A 19,706-nucleotide genomic window follows, 5' to 3' on the forward strand; every position below is an offset into this window, starting at 1 on the left:
TCCGTTGACTGGAGATGATGAAGTGCAATTAAAGAATATGATTTATTTTCTCTTTCAAAGATAAATACATTGAAAACTCATACTGAGCAATAATACTAGAGAATTTTATTAGAGAGGTTTATACTTTTGGAGCTTTTAGATGTCGCAATCTTTGTTAGGAAAACCCTACCGGATTGTTGCGTGATGAGAAGCCAACCTTCTTCCGGATGTGTGATTGAAATGCTCTTCTTTAGTTTGATGCGTTCACAAAACATTAGCCAATTTATTTGTTGAAACGACCAAACACGAACCAGAAATACAGCTAAAATCAAAGTAATTTGACAAAAAAAGTGTTAAATTTTATCTGTATTGAACCATACGAATCGTTGACGTATTGAAGCAATTGCGGAGAAGATCGATGTTGAACGATACCAGTTTCCGGATACGCCGCATTGGTCAGGGTTACTTCTTCCTAATGCAACCCTAGAGCGAAGTTCGATCTACGGCCAGCTTAGCGTAAAAACGATGGAAAACTACAAAGCGCACGAGCCATGATAAGATCAACATCGATCGACACCGAACGATTTGGCTACCCGCTGCAACCGGTCACGTTCCGTACGCAGTCGTTTGATCAGCACGGCCTGCCGGTCCAGCTGCCACTCGACCGGCTGCTCCTGCAGTTCCGTCTCCGTCATGCGCCGATAGCGTATATCGGTCTCCTTGCCGTGGCCCTCCGCTTGACGGATATCGATCAGGGCTCGTACAAGCGGCACGTAGAAACACAGTAACACTAGCAGCTCCAGAGCGCACACCACGATGACGAACACTTGGGGTGTGATGGCCGGATTCAGTGCACCGCCACCCGATGCCATACCGTCGTGATCGGTCTCGTGTGGGAATAGATAGCGCACTTGATTCTGTACCGCGAGCAGAATCACATTCCACAAGCTGGCGATCTGCAGCGGGGTCTTACGGTACACCGTCAGTGCCCGGTATCGGTCGAAGTCCGGTTCGGCCAGCCTCCCAAACTCCCGCTTGTTTCGTTCGTGGATCACATACGTCAGCAGCCAGTAGACAACGCGCAGATAAACGATGATAAAGTACGTAGCGGCAGCCGGATCGCCATCGTGCGATTGACCCCCAAGCGATGACACGGTAATGCCAACCGTAACGATCAGGATCGCAAACAAAAGATGGGCACTGGGGAGGGTTGCAATAAGGTTTACCGAAAGATTCATCTCGTGCAAAAAGAAGTGTTCTATTTTTTCGTCAAACTAACCTTATCAGCAAAATGACAAACACAGGACGAAAACGTGTTCGATCCTCGCCCATTTCGGGTAAGGGAAGGAGCTTAGAGGCGTTGGTTTGAGACGTTGACTCGGAATGTTTTGACATACTGCAGCCACTGACCTGTGCCGGATCACTGATAATGAAAACGCGTATGATCAAATCATCGATCATCGATCGGGACAGAGAGAGCGCGAGTTATCCTGTTCTATGGAATTATTTACGCACTAAGTAAAACGAAAGAGAATATGTGTGATAAAAAGTGAGTGAGAGGTGCGTGGGGGTGGGGAAGCAGAATGTCCGCACATTCTAAGCTGGGTATAATAAACCCCCATGGTCAGTCGTGTAACTGCCTTTGTCCGTGTTAGAAATCTTTGCCAACGATGTCGACCTCCTTTCTACCGCGTGGTTTATCGTCCTTTCTGTTTAAATCGTTTGCCATCGGCTCATCGACCACCACCGGCCGTTTGACCGGGGCCAATCAATCGCTGTTCCACTCGACCAGTAACACCGAGCCGGATGATTCCATCCGGTTTGATAAACTACAAACCGTTCCCAGTGCCTGGTAGGGAAATTTTTTTACATCTTTTTTATTTGGATTACATCCTTCGATTGTCATGGTTGTTATCAAAAATGGCGATAAGATTTTCAAAAAAAAAGTGCAGGCAACCTATAATGGTAGATCCAGTAAAAGGATTTCCTTTGACGCAATTGGTATGGGATTAAGGAGGATTGTGCATGGTCTGTTTTTACTACTTTACAGTATTCAGTTGTTCGTGACCCTCGCATTAACGGTCGTATCGGTGATCTACACCTTGCAGCAGTGTGACACCAGCACGGTCTGTCTTTACTACTACATGCTGCTGTATCTACGGGGCGTCTACTGGGGGATAGTCTACGTAAGCCAACGGACCTCAAGTTCGATTGCTACCTGATCGAGTAGCACATAATTGCAATTCCATGTCATCCTTTTTGCCCATTTATCTAGTTAATCCATCTGTACAGCAAAAGCCGCCATCAAGGTCTTAACCGTTGCGGGCACCATACGTTTGCCCGGAAGATGCATCGGCACAAAAAGTCCAGCCTGCAGCTGGTGACGCTATCGAATACGGTACTTCTGCTGGTTCACACGGCTCTCGGCCACTATTACGGTGGCCAGTTCATTCAGCGGTGCTTTGTGGAGGGATTCTCATCGGTAGTGTTCGTCACGTCGATCACGCTGCTCGAGAGCATCGTAATTGTACCGGTACAGCTATCCTACATCGGTAAGTACATGGCAGACCCATGGACGCAATGAACGCATCGAAGGTTACAAACAAAACGAATGTCGATCTTTATAGTGCAAGTTCGTGTATTCAACCTAACCCGTCCATCGCCCGACGCCCAGCAGAGTACCAATGACTTGAGCCTGCAGGTCTGCCCCAACGAGGAGTATAGCGTGAACGACAGCTTCAAAAGCGTGACGGATCCGAAGGAGTTCATTCAGCTGCAATCGGCCATGATAAGCAAGCTGAGGGAGGAGAAGGAACAGCTTCGGGCGAGGATACGGGAGGCGCGCAACATGGTCGAGCTGGCCCCGAACCAATCGCTGAACTACTCGCTAGCCGAGCAGTCCCTCATCGGAGGTTTCTGAAACATGAAATACGGTTCCATACTGGGGATACTGTGTACAAGTACACAATTTGGAGTGTAATTTAAATAAACAATTCATTTTTGTTAGTTTCGCATGCATGTTTTGATAATAAATATCTTAAATCATCGTCTATCAGTGTTTGAATTTCACTGGTGATCTTTAATAATATTGCACAACTAATCAGCATAGTTTATACTTACAGAACATAAGTGTCGACATGACGCTTAAAAAATAATCAAAAACACATCTTTTTAATTTATTTTTCCATTATTATTTATTAAACAACTCTAATTTATCACTTGTTTTCCAATAGGAATCATATGAATCTTTTATTTTGATGCAATTTGGAAAGTATGCAATGTTTTTTCCTAGCACTCACGTGGAGCAACGTCGTATGCTCTTCTAACAAATGATAGAAATGGTTGGCTCGGGGGTTGGATCGATAGACCAGAAAAGTTACCAAGAGAGAGGAAAAACTACTACATTCTGCTGAGCTATTAGTAAGTGCTTTACATTACATTGCTGTAATATGTATCAGTCCAATGGCAATCGAATAACTGTAACTGGAATCTGGAGGGAAAAAGAATACCGACAAATAGGACAAGCTACCCTGTGATCCCTATGCGGCCTTGACCGCTTTTTAAGTTCTACTCTATACACTCTTCTGTTGTTTCCCATTTTTGGATTCCGCGTTTGTCTCTCTGATTGGGATTATCCTTCCCGCTAACACGTTAAATACAAAATCGATGAAGATTAATGATGGACCTATCCGGGATACGTGATCGTTCGCACTTGCGCGTTCATCTGCATGATTTTTTGGTTCAGTTTAAGATTGTGATCCTTCAAATACTTAATCAGGTCGGCCTGTTTCTCTAGAAGTTCGGCCGTGCTGAGACCACGCTGGGTCAACCCAAGCGACCCGCCACTAAAACCGCGGTTGTCCTGTAGTGCATCCGGAGGCGAAGCGGTGCGATTGAACCGTCTCACTTTTGCTGCAGAGTAGAAGAAAATTAAACATTGTCCATCGATGTTGCATCAACATTACTTTTAAATTAAATCTCTTACCAATGTAGGATCCGTTGACTATAGCTAGTACGATCGTTTCCAGCCCGGAGAAAGCAGAAATGTATACGATGGGCGATAGTAGTCCAACTACGACGCATTTCTCTCCAAACGCGTCACCGTAGTAGTGCTGAATCAGCGTTTGAATCGCAAGCAGGAACGTGTTCCACAGCGAAACTATTTGCAGCGGTACGGTTTTGTGACCTTCTACGGTGCGGTGGAAATCGTGGTATCCGTTAAGGCGCAGTTTTTCATGATGTTTGCGCACCAGGTGATCGAACAACTGCAGTGCCAACAAGAATCACAAATTGATCAGTATGGAAAATGCTATCAGAAAAGACTACTAACTTACGTAAGTAACTATCCAAAATGCTGCCCGCAAGTATAACATTATAAAGTACGCTTCACATCGTCGACTATCCTCCCAGGTTGCCGCAAGGATAATTCCAGTTAGGGAGATACAACTGGATACGAAGAGATGGAAGCTGTTGAAAAATCAAGCGATTATTAGTGAAACTTACCCGACGAAAGTAGAGGAAAGTTCCGAAAGCAAAACATATTTGCACATTGCATCGATCGAAACCGTCACTATTTAGCTTGTTCTGTTATTGCAAAAATCACTTTGAATCACCGGGGAACGTAAAACATCGGTTTTTTGATAAGGACAGTAGGCAAAGCGCAACGTTGGTGTATTCGGATATTTTGATTCCGTCTTATCATCACTCTGATTTCTTCCAACGCAACACACTGTCGCTTACTTTTGGGGTCGCGCTACCCTCTTGGATTAACGTTTTGTGATCGAACCGCTATCAATGTCTTCAATAAAATTCCATGTTGATGCCAAAATAAAATGGTCTCTGATAACACACCCCGCGGTAGGAGGATTTCATTTGCGAACTGCACGAATTGCAACATCCTACCTGAATGCTGGCACGGTGCGGAGCGGCCGAAAGCCGTCGTCGTCCTCCGTCGCCAGAATGGGATCGAGCATCGTCCTGCTGTCGTCCATTCTCGATGATTCGTCAAAGAAACGTCCACCCTACGAAGGACACATAGGAGGGAAGTAATGAAATAACACGAACTGCAATAGAATACTTATCGTAACAAGTCCGGTGAAGCCTTACCGAGTTCGATGTGAAGTTCCGTAGCAAACTGACCATAGCTTGCTGCCCAGAGCCGAATCTAAACCGATGCGTTTTTTAGACAAGAACGCGCATACTACACATTCGCGGGTTCTTCTCTTGGTCGTGGTGCTCGATTCGTGAAAGGGTTCAACAAAAAAACCTTTTCTAGGCGTAACAAGGGTCGCAGCTTACACACAAACCGCGGAAAGGAATGACGAACAGAAAGAAAATGATTGTTTTGAAGCGCTGACGAGTCACGATTAAAAAAACAAAGTACTAACACATTCAGTTCATTCGCTTTCGTAACAAAACACAGCTGATAAGAAATCGTGGAGAAAAAAAGAACGCTAAGCCGAAAGCGTTGTTATGGTGCCGCGGGTATGCTCTAGTGGACCCGCGACTTGTTCCTCCGTGGAAATAAAAATAAAGGAAAAAGTTATGCTGCCTTTCGGATTCTATTCTTCGTTTCTATGGTTTGTAAAACGTTTTGAAAACAAAAGAATTCGGGTGAAATGCATCTGTCAGTTGCCCTAGTGAGAATGACTAATCAGCAGTGAGTACGATGATGTGATCGTTGATCGACGTAAAATCTGTTGCTTGTTCTTTAGATGTATAATTACAATTCCCACATAACTCGACTAATAAATATTGAATCTTGTCGTTATTTGGCTTTCTTTTGTAGGCAGTTTTCATTTGTAAATTGATTGTGTGAAAAAGTGTGAGAAGCGTTGACAGCAGCATCACACCGACATTTCTCACCAACAATGGCAACTGTCAAACACCGGTCAACTGTCAAACAACGCAGTCGCCATCGCGAAAACACGCATCTTTTCCAGAGTGGGGAAAAAGTAAAAGTTTGCTGTTGGAATTACTGAAAAACACGTATCGCGAATCTCTAAAATTCGTTTCTAAAGAATCATCATGTCGGGAAGAAGGGTACCGGCAAACGAGGATCTCTCGAACGTGGAGTTCGAGACGAGCGAGGATGTGGAAGTGCTGCCGACGTTCAACTCAATGGGGCTCCGGGAAGAGCTTCTGCGGGGTATTTACGCGTACGGTAAGTATCGTCGCATGGTGCACGCTAGAAAGTGACCGATTTCTCTTCGCTAACGTGCACTCGAGCAATAATGGACACTTCGTGTTGTTTTAGGGTTCGAGAAACCATCCGCCATTCAGCAAAGAAGTATTCAGCCGATCGTAAAGGGTCGTGATGTTATTGCTCAGGCACAGTCCGGTACGGGTAAGACGGCAACCTTTTCGATTTCCATTCTGCAATCGATGGACACGACGCTGCGAGAAACACAGGTCCTCTGCCTGTCCCCGACACGCGAGTTGGCCGTTCAGATTCAAAAAGTTATTCTGGCATTGGGAGATTTCATGAACGTACAGTGTCATGCCTGTATTGGAGGTACAAATTTGGGCGAAGACATCAGAAAGCTCGACTATGGGCAGCACGTCGTCAGCGGTACTCCGGGTCGTGTATTCGACATGATCAAACGGCGCGTCCTACGAACTCGTTCCATTAAGATGCTGGTGCTAGACGAAGCCGACGAGATGCTCAACAAAGGCTTCAAGGAACAGATTTACGATGTCTACCGGTATCTGCCGCCTGCCACGCAGGTGGTGCTCATCTCCGCCACCCTACCGCATGAAATTCTCGAAATGACCTCCAAATTCATGACCGATCCGATCCGCATCCTGGTCAAGCGTGATGAACTGACGCTGGAAGGCATCAAGCAGTTCTTCGTAGCTGTAGAACGCGAGGAGTGGAAGTTCGATACCCTTTGCGACCTGTACGATACGCTGACTATCACCCAGGCGGTCATTTTCTGCAACACTAAGCGCAAGGTGGACTGGTTGACGGAGAAAATGCGTGAAGCAAACTTTACCGTCAGCTCAATGCACGGCGATATGCCGCAGAAGGAACGTGACGAGATTATGAAGGAGTTTCGCTCCGGCCAAAGCCGTGTGCTGATTACGACCGATGTTTGGGCGCGCGGTATCGATGTGCAGCAGGTGTCGCTGGTAATTAACTACGACCTGCCGAACAACCGTGAGCTGTACATTCATCGCATCGGCCGTTCGGGTCGTTTCGGCCGAAAGGGTGTGGCCATCAATTTTGTCAAATCCGACGATATCAGAATTCTCCGCGACATTGAACAGTACTACTCGACGCAGATCGATGAAATGCCCATGAACGTAGCTGATCTTATTTAAGCATATTTGCGAAAAGCAAACAGATACCCATTTAGTGCTATTCGTTCGCACTATCGTCACCGGCACTTAGTAAACTTTAAGCATGTAATCATACATTCTCTATGTACGAAACTTTACTAAACGACTTGAAATAAACGAAAAAACATCCAATCCTAAATAACTAGCTTTTCAAAACCAATCGGCCAGAACAGAAGTGAATGAAAGTAAATAACTTTTAAAAAAATCCTTATTATTTCTGTGGTAGTTGGTGAAAAGTTCATTGGGCTAACTGTATTTTTACATTGCACGGGAAGGGTCATTTTCAAAAAACGCAATGGATGAAGTAATGTCATGCAAGTTTTAGCCGATAAAGTATCGCCATTTGATTAAATGCTTTTCGAAATGGTTCCAAAATTTCATTGGAAATAAATGGAAAAACTACAGGACCCGAAAACCGTCGTTTAGGAAAAAGGATAGCTGAAAACAGTGTCCTTATTCCTTCCATTTTCTATCGTTCGACAGCGTTTGACGTTTAATAGTACAGCGCAGTCAGCAGCAGCTGTTGGTTTGTAGTAGGCATGGTCAGTCAGTATCGCTGTAGCTTAGAAACAAATCGGGAGTGAGAAAGTGGTGTGCCATTTTGTTTGAAAGTCAAAATTGTCACGAAAACGTCCTTGGAATCGCATCGCTAGCGAAACGTCCCTGCGTCCCCAAATCGTTTTTCCTGTGCGAAGATTGTTGAAAAAGAGTTTTCCACGGAAAGAAACGTCGAAGTGTGCCTAGTTTACTACTTTTGTTCGTTGCACACTGTTTTGCTTTGTCTCGCTCGTGTAGCACCCACGGGGAATGGTTTTCCTCGCTACAGTTAATCGGCAATTTCCATCGGTGGTGGGTCAGCAGCCGCAACAGTAGCAACAACAATAGCAGCACCCGCAGCGTATCCACCCCTCCTTGTTGATACGTGGTGCACGTAGCGATGGAGAAAGTGAAAAGTGCTGAACGAGTAGCCATTATCAAAAGTCGTCCCAGCGGTGAGCAGAAGGTTGCAAATGGTGGTTCACTGACGGTTTCGACCAGCGACAACATGCCCCTCCGATTGCGACCATCGTCGCAGCAGCTCTTTCACCAGCACGGACCGTCACCGGGTGGCCAGTCGGCGAGGCCACTGCCAATGGATCGCGTGGAAACTGGCGACAGGCAAAGGAGGAACAACGACGACGACGACAGTGGAGCCGACGACGAGGAGCAGGAAAATCAATACTTTTACGAGGATGAAATTGTTTGCCTCACCCCCAAAAATGGTCACGTCAAGTTCGGCCTGGTGCTGGACAACTACGACGACAGCGACGAGGAAACGCCGGACGAGGAGGCACCGAAGCGCGGCGAAATTCGTGCCTGCTGGCATCCGGACGGTCGGGAGGAGATTATCAAACAACGAAAGGTGTGTATCCTTTCCGTTGCCCTCCGTGTGGCAACCCAAAGGCATTATGTAATTTTAGTTACTTTCGAAAGTAAAAAATCGAAAATCAAGTTCGTTAGTCAGCAGTTCGTAGGTGGCAAACCTTCTTTCAAGCATGCACTTCCACCCTGCCTTCGCTCTCTATTTTTTCCTAGGTCGGCCTGGCTGACAGGACACTGATGCCGGGTGACGTTGTGCGTCGGTTGGTCCCGGGACGGGACACTCAGCGCGGCTACTGCCATGAGATATTCGTTCGGGCGGATCTAAGAATCGTTGGCACAAAGTACGTCGTCCGCAACGTATCCTCCGAACGACTGCGGCCACTGCTTTCCATGCCGAAGGACAGTGCGGTGTGTTTGGACTCCTGGGTTGGCAGCACCAAGCAGATAAATGAAAAACTAGTCCTAAGGTAAGTTAAGTTTAAGTACGTAGGAAGATGTTGCCGGTTGGTTTGAGAATGCGCTCGTGGAATGCTCGTGTGGTGCCACCATAGCGTTAAAGTTTACGATCGAAATATTTCAAATATTACACTTTGCATATCGTTCAAATGACTCACTCGCCACTCGGAGCAGCGAGGCGAGGTTTTGTCTCTAAAATTGGAATACTCCGGCGCGAATAGTTTGCTATTAATGACATGTGATCGCATCGCCTATGCATTCGTATTGGATAGTGACTATTTCTATAATGCTACCTTTGCCTCTTTCAGATCATCGTGTGGTTCTCTGGTGGAGGTGTGTCCAGCGAGTGATCTTGGAATGTTTCGCGATCACAGTATGCGTTTTCGGCGAGGATTCTTCTCCGAGACACTGTTCTATCCCGGCCAGCAACTTACCGGTTTGCTGAGCGAGTTGAACGTCAATGGCAAGTGGTTGACGACGTCCAACGAGATGAAGCTGAGCCGTAAGAACTACATGCAGGAGCGCAAGTTCACCGTGCAGTCGGTGGAGCTGCAGGGCGTCACCGTACACTGGCAGTGCAAGGTTTCGAGCGAGGATCTCGAGCAGAAGCTGATCGAGGGCGTAGCTGGTGGCATCCCGCAACCGCCCGAGTTTGTCATGGGCGAGGACTTGAAACGGCTCAAGAAGCTGAATATGTTTGAGTCGTGTATGCTGCAGATCAACGATAAGAACTACCTTAAGCTGGAAGAAGCAGACGTGATCTGCACGAAGAGTGCCTGGAAGAAGCAAATGGCCAACCAGTATCGAGAGATGCTGCTGGTAAAGCACACCAGGTCGGTGAAACCGGCACCGCCGGAAGAAGGGAAACGGACCAGAGGGAAAGGATTGGCGGCAAAGGATTCGGGAGGAAAACTGTCTGTACGGACAGCGGGTAAATTGGCCGAACGAAAAGCTCATGCCGGTCTCGCAAAGGAAAGCAGTGATGATGGATGGGAAACGGACGAAGAGGGGGAGCTATCCGACGGTGCTGCTTCGTCCTGTTCGGCTACATCGAGAACGTCCAAAAGTCCCCGCAAGTCCCCGCTACTGGCAAAGCGCGTCCGTAAGCTAAGCCGACGACATCTGGCTGGTGGCACCGATCGGTTTCCGTCCGCCGGTGATGAGGTGGTGACGGAGGCACTGGTCGTCTATAGTACGGCCACGGTCGTGTGGCAGGATGGGACGATCGAGCAAAACATTCCTTCCACTGAGCTGCGTCCCATCCATCATCTGGACGATCATGAGTTCTTCCCGGGTGACTTTGTACTGACGGGCAACGTGGCCCGTGTATCCTGCCGGGACTACGGTGTTATACAGAACGTAGATCACCACGGGCGGACGGCGCGGGTGAAGTGGTTCACGACGTACACTAGCACTGCCCAGCCAGAACCGACGTACAATGGCGAGTCGGAGGTGAGCGTGTACGATCTGAAGGATCATCCCGACTTCCAGTATCGCCCCGGTACGATCGTCATCCGGGTGGCGAATTTTGTTGGTGCGGAGGGTAACTCGACGGCGGGCCAGGTGCTCGATAACTACCCGAACGGTCAGGTGAAGGTGTGGTGGGTGGACGGCTTTGTGAGTATGTGCTGGCCGCAGGATATTTTTGAGGTCGGTACATACGACTCGGAAAACAATTTCTGGGGCAGCGTGGTAGATTCGGACGGCGATGGCGATTCGTGGGAAACGGAGGCTGAATCGTGCCATTACGGTGACGCCGACGAAGCAGCATCTCAAACCGGGGTGGTTCTCAAACCGCAGCTGACTGCCAATCTCGAGCGGGCTCGGGTGGCCATCGCGCGACTGGAGGAGCTGTTCAACATTAACCCGCACCTGCAGAGTCAAGAAACGATGAAGAAGCTCATGATGGTGTACAAAAAGTGCCGTTTGCTGGACCGCCTACTGAACACGAGCTTCTTCCACGAGCGACACTTCATGGGGCTGGTCGAGCGGGTGCGCAAATCAAACAGTCAAACTACGGCCGAACGGGTGCAAGATCAGAAGAACCGGTTGTTTAACGACACTACCAACACAAGCACGCCGTCCAATTCTAAGCTTCCCACGCCAACGGCTGACGGACCGAAATTGGAATATATGGTACATATGACGGCGCTGTTCGGGCCATTAAAAACACCCTCCGTCAGCTCTCCTACAAGCTCCGAAAAAGCCTTGCCCGAGGAGGACAACGAAACGAGCAAGGCGAACTACAACGTGGGGATCGCCAGCTTAGAGCTGGACCGGGCCAATACCGTTTGCATGAAGATGAACGATGATGCGGAGGTCGATCTGAACAATACCAGCTCCGTGTTCGACCTCGCCACCGGTGACTCCGAGGTGGACAAACAGCAGGACCCGGAGGAGGAGGGCGAGAAGGAGTGCGTTTCGGCGCGGCTTTGTTCGCTCATCAAGGGTCAGCTGATAAAGGTGCTGGAAGAGATCAATGAGCGATACGGACTCGAGGATCCGTTCAAGGGATTGAACGTATCCGACGAGGAGTTGCATACGCCAACGCTAGCCTCGCTGCCGCCTTCGTGGGCACCGTCACCGGCCGGAACGCCTGATGTCGCCCCGGTTGATGGCGGTCCGGATCCTATGGCTACCAGCTCCCCGACGGTCGAGCCGCTAGGTATCGCCCCAGAGTGCTTTCAAATTATCGAGTCTGCACCGACCTCGCACAAGTACCATCTTACGCTGTATCAAACGAATAACGCACAAAGCTTCTACAAGGCGGTCCAACGGGAGCACTGGTTGTTACGGACCGGGCTGCCACCGGGCGTATGGGTACGCACGTTCGAGGATCGACTAGATCTACTGAGCGTGATGATAGAGGGACCCAAAAAAACGCCCTACGAAGATGGCCTCTTCCTGTTCGACATACAGCTCGGGCAGGACTATCCAAGGGCAGCCCCCTTATGCCACTACATCAGCTACTGCACGGATCGGTTGAACCCGAACTTGTACGAGGACGGTAAGGTGTGCGTGTCGCTGCTGGGCACGTGGTCGGGTCGTGGCACGGAAGTGTGGGGCCCCACGAGCACGTTGTTGCAGGTCATTGTTTCCATACAAGGACTTATTTTGGTGGCCGAACCGTATTTCAACGAAGCCGGCTATGAGAAATTAAGAGGTAAGGGACGCAGAAATGTTGTTACTAGAAATATTTTACTTTTTATGATTTTGAAAAAAGAAAATGCCATTATTGTCTAAAATCTTCAATAAGCTACGCTTATAAGTTTTGTTCCACATCACTCACACGTGTCCCATTTTTCCAGGTTCGCAACAGGGCAAGGAGAATTCACGTATGTACAACGAAATGGTGCTCCTAAAGCTGGTCCAGTCGATGACCAAGTTAATCTCAAATCCACCGGAGGTATTCCGCGAGCAAATATTAGCCCACTTCCGCACACGCGGTCAGCAGATGTACCAGCGTCTCCGGGCATGGATGGAACTGTCGTGTGATGTTAACCGACGTGCCTCGCTTGCGGAGCAACAGCAAGGTAAAGTGGCAGGAAAATTCATCGCGCAGCTTGGGTATTACCAGTTTTTTCATCCTGCCTTTCATTTTAGCCGAAGCTGTTGCATCCATTTCTCAGCCCCAGTCCAACGCAACATGCACCTTGGCGGAGTCCAACGATGGAAACCGGCCAAGACCGGTGATAGATGGCAGTGCTGTGGATAATGTTCCTCCTCCGGAGTTTCTGCTCATACCGGCAAGTCGTGGCTTTTGCCTTACCCTAACCGGGCTGTTGGATGCGTTCCAAAAGCAACTGCTACAGCAGGGCCCTTCGACACCGGCCAGCAAATAACAACCGTGTTATGCTACCTGTTGTTGCTACGTCGCAACTCATCACCAATTTCCGATTTTACTCGCCGCCAGGTTGGTGATGTCACTAGCTGGTGTGCGTATTTTCATGTTTTCGCCTCTTTTCTCTAGCGTTCTCTGAACGGAATACATGTTGCTCCAACGAGGGCTGTTTGAGCTGTATGTTGCTCCAATATAATATTTTTATTTGGTCTGCACTGAACAAGTTTTACTCTTTGTGCAGCGATGGACAACTTTCGATGATATGCGGAACATATCCGTTGTATAACAAACATTCGCGAGTGAAGTTTTGCGCCAGAATGTGTGTCGTGAAGGCGTTCTTTTGTTCGCTTGCGCTTGTTTCCAAAAACGAACCACAACAGGAGCGTTCATCCGTTTTCAATTTGGTTGCCTGTTTGTTGATTTGTAAATCTTCCGCAGCAACGATTGAAACACTTTCAATAAACGTTTAGTTCCTTTACTTATACATATCATCATGCTTTTTGCATACGTTTAGCTAAGTAGAAATGTTATTTATTCAAGCTTTTTTTTAAAGTTTAGTAAGCTTCGGTGTTGAGTATTATTTACTTCTCAATCTGTATTATTTACGCACCATGATTATCGTGTAAGTTGTCATATTACTCGCAATGCTTTGTCCGTTTATGTTATGTGAGCGTTTTTGTTATCGATGTCTGGAAGAAGATGTCTCTTCAAAGGGCACACGAAAAAGCACATTCAATATTTATGCAGAGTGAACGTTCCACTGTTCCTAATCCTAATGCTAATGGGAGCTGCATCGCAATACCTTAGTTGTCCGCGTTACCCATCCGTTGTCCTTGCGTAGGATCCAACGGGAAGGGAATGATTAGAAGAATGTTTAAACACGAAATCTCGTATAAAAGCTGTGCCTACAATTAAATCAATTAATGAAAACTTACTACATTTACCAAGAGCCGAAAAATATTCGCCGAGTTCGCTCCATTCCGTGGAAAGGTCGCGGAGCGAAAACGTTGAGCGTAACGCCCAAATGCGTTGTTGGCATTTGTGTGAAATCGAAGGAAGGAGCTTCGAAAAGAAACTACCAAATGAGTAAACGAAATCAAAACCAAATTCTCTTACCAAACGAGTAATACTAGCAAAGAACAATAATTTAGAACATATAATACTAACACTTCTTGCATCGCACTCGCGGTCGCCCAAACACACATATGAAGATACTAATGGTTCGCGCACGAACTGATGGCGGAAAACTGTTTTAGAAACGTACGCTAGAGATAAACGCAACAACGCAACTGAAAGCCCCCGAGACTGGTGGGGATGCCTGCAAATGCATTTGCTTTAAAAAAGTTCTTAAACCACAACAACAACGTAGTATAATAGTGGAGGGAAAAACTAATCGCTAGGACTTCTGCTCATGAAAGTTCGTTCGTTCGTTCGTTTAGTTCACTAGCTCCGTTAGGTTAGTGAATTTAAGAGAAGAACGCAAGGTATGAACAACAATGCTCCAACCGTGCATCCATCCTATCCGACAAAATTCGCACAGCTTTTGGCAAAAAAAAAAATTAAAAAAAGTAAAAATGTGAGAATACTTATAATACCACAAATCCGAGCCCTTTTTAGACGGAATAGTCGTTAGCTAGACGCTGGTCACCCCAGTGGTCGTTAGAGTTGGGAGTTGCTCGCGGTATACGAAATGGTTGGATTACGCCGGAATTTGAATGGCAGAATTTTAGAGCGGGCTCGAATGCTGTGCCGTGTGGATGCTGGAGATTATGAATTCGACTTACGGAAAGCGTTAGAAGAGCAATGCTGATTAGAAATAAGACTGCAGCCGAGCAGAGCGTCAAACGATGATGGAAGCAAACGAACCAATCTTTAGCAAGTTTGGATGTCTGGTGTTCCACTACAACCGAAACGAACAGGATTTACGTTACGTTTTTCTTATCGATATCTCAGGTTTTGCCACTTACGTGCGTACTGTGTACCTTATCATTCACCACCAACTGTTACATAAAGCGTGAGATGTTTAAAGTAGCTAAAGCGAATTATTTTTCCCGGCCTAGCAATATTATCTGAAATGCACAATGGATTTCCTATCTCGGTTTATGTCCCCGAATGTACAGAGAACACTGGAAAACGACCGTTATTTTACCGTGGTGGAAACGTTTTATAGGAAACACGGTACGATTCGTAGGATTGGTATAGAAGCGTTGCCCACATCCACCCCAAAACAAGTGACCGTGAAAAATGGATTCATTTCCCTGCCCCTTCTCATCTGTGCACCAGTTTTCTGGTTAGTTTGTGCGTGATTTCTCTTCGTTTCTCATTTTTTTGGCTAGGTATTGTAATATGAAGGAACAGATCAGTGTGAAAGGAAGATAAAGGCAAGCTGCTTAAAATGGCGTTTGTGCGCTGAGCTGAGTGAACAAGTTTTACCGTACCGTAGAATCTCAATACACTAAACTACTGCAATGCGAGATGCCGCAGGATCGCGCAGGATTACCTAGCGAAGCCAGAGCGTTACAAAATAAATCAAAATCGATACCGATAAAGTATTGCGGGGTTTTGGTACCACAATGTGCTGCGACTATTATATTGAGAAAATCTACCGAGGAACTCCGATTCAATGTGAGTGCAATTCCCACGAGTCCGCCAATCCCACGTGGGGCGTTTATCCAGTTCAACCTAAGATTTCCTCCTTTACGATCAATTGACCCTTTCTCCTTTGCGGATGATTGAATTATGCCACGAATTAGTGAAAAAGACTGCGATACGTCGGCGGGTGAGCAGAAGCACTCGAGACGAGGCGGGATACTATTTGTTAGTGTGAATTATGCACCGCGGTGGCAAATTAGACAGACTGTCGCCCTGTCGATGTTAACTAACCGGAAGTGGCGCATCGAGAGCTGCGGCAACACAGGGGTGGGGGGGGGGGGGGGGGGGAACAGAAAGAACTGTGGAAAAGATAACACACAAGAACGCAGGGAAGAATTCTGTTTTCAAGCATCATTTAATGTGTTCAATTTGTGTACGTTCCGTGGGCCGATGTTGGTGTGGTATGATGTTCGCCTTGGGCCGGCCGGTACGCAGCGATGGACGAGCATGCAAATGTTGCTGCTGGCCGCGCTGCGTGGTGCGCTGCATGCGGTTGTAAGAGTAGTGCACCAATGGTGTAGACGACGCGACCCCGCATCAACATCCGGTCCCGTCCCGTTTCGATGCCAAACAGAGCCAATAACGATAATATTACCAACAGTGTTGGAGGATAACCGACCGGGGGATCGTGCGTCGTTGTTGTTGTTGATGTTGCAAAATAAATTAACCAAGCCCACAAACGGGCGGTGATGGTGGTGTTGGAAGGCAAGGGGGGGGGGGGGGCAGCGGGTCAGGGAAGAGTGATGGTGCGCGCTTCGGAAACGCTTTAGTTCTTCAGCGAGGCAATGAAGGGCTCCAGCAGGAAGATCAGCTCGACCTGTCCCTCCACGTCCAGCTTGTCCTGGGCGAGGGCTTCCTTCGCCGGCATGGCGCCGGTACCGAGGGCGAACATGATGTCATCCTCCATGGTGAGGGTCGCCTCCGCCGGGCCGTCCGACTCGGTCAGCTTGACCGCCTTCAGGTCCAGCACCCACGACTTGACGACGGTGCCGTTCTGCTGGATGCGGAACTTGTAGATCTGCTGCACCTGGCGGTTGTTCGGGTCGATCGTCTCCAGGCGCTTGGCGATGCGCTCAAAGACGGCGTCGGACTTGAGGGTCATTGTGGTGCAAGGGTGACGGTAAAGCTGCTGGCCAGATGGCACACGAAGGGGAAGGATAGAGAGAAGGGATAATAAATCAATCCCAGCACATACACAATTCGCATATAATTATCACAATCACGCTTTTCACAGGCACAAACTGAAAGCGGCACTGTACCGGCACTCTCAGCAGGATTACGGCACAACTAGGTTCGGTATGGACACGGTAGAAACCACACGTCGTACTTACCGACTGACGGAAAACACTGGGCGGCGGACAGTACCAAACTGATGGGGACACAACGGTTGCGCGTTCCTATTTAAACGGACACACGGACACACACGGACCCGGCAAGTTCGATATCGGGACAGAGCGCACCGGCTGCCTGTGTGGTCGTTATCGCCGAAACCCGCAGGAGTTTGCTTCTTGTTCTTCTTTCGGTATCCCCCCGGCCCATTCCCTCCATTCCGCCCGCGTTCAGTCGGCTTAATTTGTTAGATTAAGGTACAATACCGTTTGTCCCGAAGGCGCGTTGCAGTTAGAGGGTGTGGTAGAGTACGTCGCGGGAAAGTAATCTACGTTGGTGGGGAGAAGGTGGTGGTCCGCTGGAGATGCGGGAGCATGAGGCACCGGTTCGTTCGGTGACAAGAGCATGTGCGGATGTCCAGTATCCAATGAATGAAGTATGCATGACACTGAGAGGCGTCCGATGCATAGTAGTGGTTGTCACAGTGAGTCACTGATAAGTTTTTTACAATGGAGCCTATTTAAATTTGTTTTAATTTTGCATACAATTTCAAACCCGTTCAGCCACCAAATTTTTTTATGTAAATACACAGTTTTTAAAGTCAAATTAAAATTAGTAAGTGATGGAAACCAAAATCTAAAGGATTGATTTTCTAAAGTTTTGTTTCTTTTTATTTATTATTTAATCAATATCAGTAATCAATTCTGCTAATAACTGCAGGATCAAACAACTTGTGAGAATAACCTCTCTTATCTTTTTATTGTAATGGATATTTGAACGATACTCAAAACACTCTTGTACCCTTTTATTACAAATGGTTAATCATGTGTAGAAGGTCTACCACATCTTATTTTACTTTATGTATAAATGCAGTTGACAACTCTTCCGAAGAGCGCACTATACTGTAAGGTCAGCGGCATTTGATGTAACGTCCCGAGGTCAACGTTAGAAGCAGAAGAACCAGGTCAGCAAAATATGGTCAGAACAGAACAGTCGCTGTACCAGCCGGTACCCGACCGGTCGGATGTTGGATAAATTATGCAATTGTTATGCTTCAGACGAGTGTCAGGCGGGATTTCTTCTTTTCCTCTTTACTTTCTGCATCAACAAAAAAAACCCACTCATGACTCGCTAGTATAGTGCATCGTGTGGCGATACTTTCTTTCTTTTCGCGATTTTTTATTCTTATTTAATCATCCATTTTTCCCTTCCACCCCCTTTGCGATCTTTCCCTTTGGCGGAAAAGAGATTCGCCAGTCAAAAGAAAGAAGCAAAGTGAAAAGAAGAGCCGTTTGCGAAAAAAAAAGCTGCCGAAATCATGCCTGCACCCTGGAAAATAGGGGTCATAAATCAAAACCGGCAAGAATGACGAATGGCGATAACGAACTTTGGAGCCCTGGCAGCTCCCGCGAATCGATTCGTCAGGTGCAACACGGATTGCATAGAGGGTCATTTCGATGATTTTCAGCCTGCAACAGACGTTACTCTTCGTTGTTTCAATCAGTGGGATCAGCTCTATCTAGCCATATCTACCTGAATTTGCATAATTAAAAACATCAACACTTATCGGACTAGGATCAGTCAAGTCGCGATACCTGACCGTCGCTGTTGAAAGGATCACCTTTTTAGGCACATGTTTGTTCAGCGCATTGCGATAAGATATTGAGTAAACCAAAGAACCGTAAACCAGAAATAAAGCAAAATGGTTGTAACGCTGTTTAATCTAACGGATTATGCGCGAGTGTGGGCAAGGGTAGAAATTGATTACCTTTCAAAAATCGACCCGAATCAGTACACTTGTTTCTATGCTATTTTTATTTGCAAGTGCACCACCAAGACGGCACCTTTGGAACACACCTATCGTTTAAGGAGTATTTTTTTCTTTTTGCCTGCATCAAAGAAGTCTTTCAACCTCACACAATTGTACGGTGCATTTACTCATATAAAGGCATCAGTACATTTATCAGTACCTAACACAGGTGTGATAGAGATAATCGTATCTACCGCCAGCGGCGTCCGTCCCTAGTGAAATCGACCGTTGGAGGTCCTGTGCAGATAGGGTTACACCGTGCAAAAGGATTAACGGACGAAGTCGAACTTTGATCGCGAAACCGAAACAGTCACAGAGTGTATTACGTCTGTCGATCTTAGACATGTGTTGATAATCAGTTCTGCTACAGTAAATTAGATTGAATGTTGCTTCGAACATCTTAAGCAATCAATATAAGTTAATTCAATGTATAATAATATTTTAAGCGACTTCAAGCCGTAATAGTGCCGAAATAAAAATTAACACGCAATGATTATCAAATCATAAATCTGTCACCGATGGGAGATTGCAGCGTTCGAAGCAATGATTGGTTGTATTAAGATATCGTTTGATTATGCGATTACGATTTTCATGCATCATTCTACCATACTGTTATCGTTAGTTTTGATTGATTGGCAAGTCATTTCGGTTAGTACCAATGCTAGCAATAGCCATCGAAAGTGTATGATTATGGCTTTAGGGATTTGATGCAAATCCTTCAAGCATCATCATTCAAAGAGCATTATTAAATAATATTTTACGAGCATAGGACTTCTTAAGAGGAAATTTCTCTTGAGTGAAATTTCAGTGCATATTACTATTACTTCAATCGTAACATTTGGTTTTTATATTTACAAAATACCAGAATCTTTGTAACTCAAGAGTGAACTCACTTTACATGCAAATACTGTTTATTATCACGGATTTTGAATGATG

General features: G+C 46.8%; 6 protein-coding genes across 6 annotated transcripts; 3 read left to right on the plus strand and 3 right to left on the minus strand.

Annotated features, from left to right (window-relative positions):
• Positions 1-23: 23 nt before the first annotated feature.
• LOC131261285 (uncharacterized) lies at positions 24-1,455 on the minus strand. The gene is made up of 2 exons (XM_058263284.1): positions 1,259-1,455; positions 24-1,179 (listed from the first exon to the last, which is right to left on the minus strand). The coding sequence occupies exons 1-2, from the start codon at positions 1,438-1,440 to the stop codon at positions 540-542; spliced, it is 822 nt and encodes a 273-aa protein (XP_058119267.1). The 5' UTR covers positions 1,441-1,455; the 3' UTR covers positions 24-539.
• A 143-nt stretch (positions 1,456-1,598) lies between these two features.
• LOC131261284 (uncharacterized) lies at positions 1,599-3,031 on the plus strand. The gene is made up of 4 exons (XM_058263282.1): positions 1,599-1,831; positions 2,030-2,165; positions 2,255-2,531; positions 2,607-3,031. Exons 1-4 carry the CDS (start codon positions 1,650-1,652, stop codon positions 2,897-2,899), a joined length of 888 nt encoding a protein of 295 aa, XP_058119265.1. The 5' UTR covers positions 1,599-1,649; the 3' UTR covers positions 2,900-3,031.
• A 125-nt stretch (positions 3,032-3,156) lies between these two features.
• On the minus strand, positions 3,157-5,573 carry LOC131265622 (transmembrane protein 192). Its single transcript, XM_058267910.1, has 5 exons — positions 5,086-5,573; positions 4,882-5,000; positions 4,314-4,446; positions 3,965-4,244; positions 3,157-3,891 (listed from the first exon to the last, which is right to left on the minus strand). The coding sequence occupies exons 1-5, from the start codon at positions 5,119-5,121 to the stop codon at positions 3,665-3,667; spliced, it is 795 nt and encodes a 264-aa protein (XP_058123893.1). The 5' UTR covers positions 5,122-5,573; the 3' UTR covers positions 3,157-3,664.
• A 289-nt stretch (positions 5,574-5,862) lies between these two features.
• Positions 5,863-7,453, plus strand: LOC131265611 (eukaryotic initiation factor 4A-III). The gene is made up of 2 exons (XM_058267899.1): positions 5,863-6,142; positions 6,236-7,453. The coding sequence occupies exons 1-2, from the start codon at positions 6,007-6,009 to the stop codon at positions 7,300-7,302; spliced, it is 1,203 nt and encodes a 400-aa protein (XP_058123882.1). The 5' UTR covers positions 5,863-6,006; the 3' UTR covers positions 7,303-7,453.
• Positions 7,454-7,873: 420 nt separating this feature from the next.
• LOC131268985 ((E3-independent) E2 ubiquitin-conjugating enzyme) lies at positions 7,874-14,602 on the plus strand. Its single transcript, XM_058271298.1, has 5 exons — positions 7,874-8,722; positions 8,896-9,149; positions 9,447-12,301; positions 12,447-12,671; positions 12,742-14,602. Exons 1-5 carry the CDS (start codon positions 8,258-8,260, stop codon positions 12,978-12,980), a joined length of 4,038 nt encoding a protein of 1,345 aa, XP_058127281.1. The 5' UTR covers positions 7,874-8,257; the 3' UTR covers positions 12,981-14,602.
• Positions 14,603-15,984: 1,382 nt separating this feature from the next.
• On the minus strand, positions 15,985-16,979 carry LOC131258464 (peroxisomal multifunctional enzyme type 2-like). The gene is made up of 2 exons (XM_058259791.1): positions 16,963-16,979; positions 15,985-16,757 (listed from the first exon to the last, which is right to left on the minus strand). Exon 2 carries the CDS (start codon positions 16,731-16,733, stop codon positions 16,398-16,400), a length of 336 nt encoding a protein of 111 aa, XP_058115774.1. The 5' UTR covers positions 16,734-16,757; positions 16,963-16,979; the 3' UTR covers positions 15,985-16,397.
• Between the last annotated feature and the right edge of the window lie 2,727 nt (positions 16,980-19,706).

The sequence above is a fragment of the Anopheles coustani genome, chromosome 3, assembly GCF_943734705.1.
Source record: "Anopheles coustani chromosome 3, idAnoCousDA_361_x.2, whole genome shotgun sequence".
Lineage (NCBI taxonomy): Eukaryota > Metazoa > Arthropoda > Insecta > Diptera > Culicidae > Anopheles > Anopheles coustani.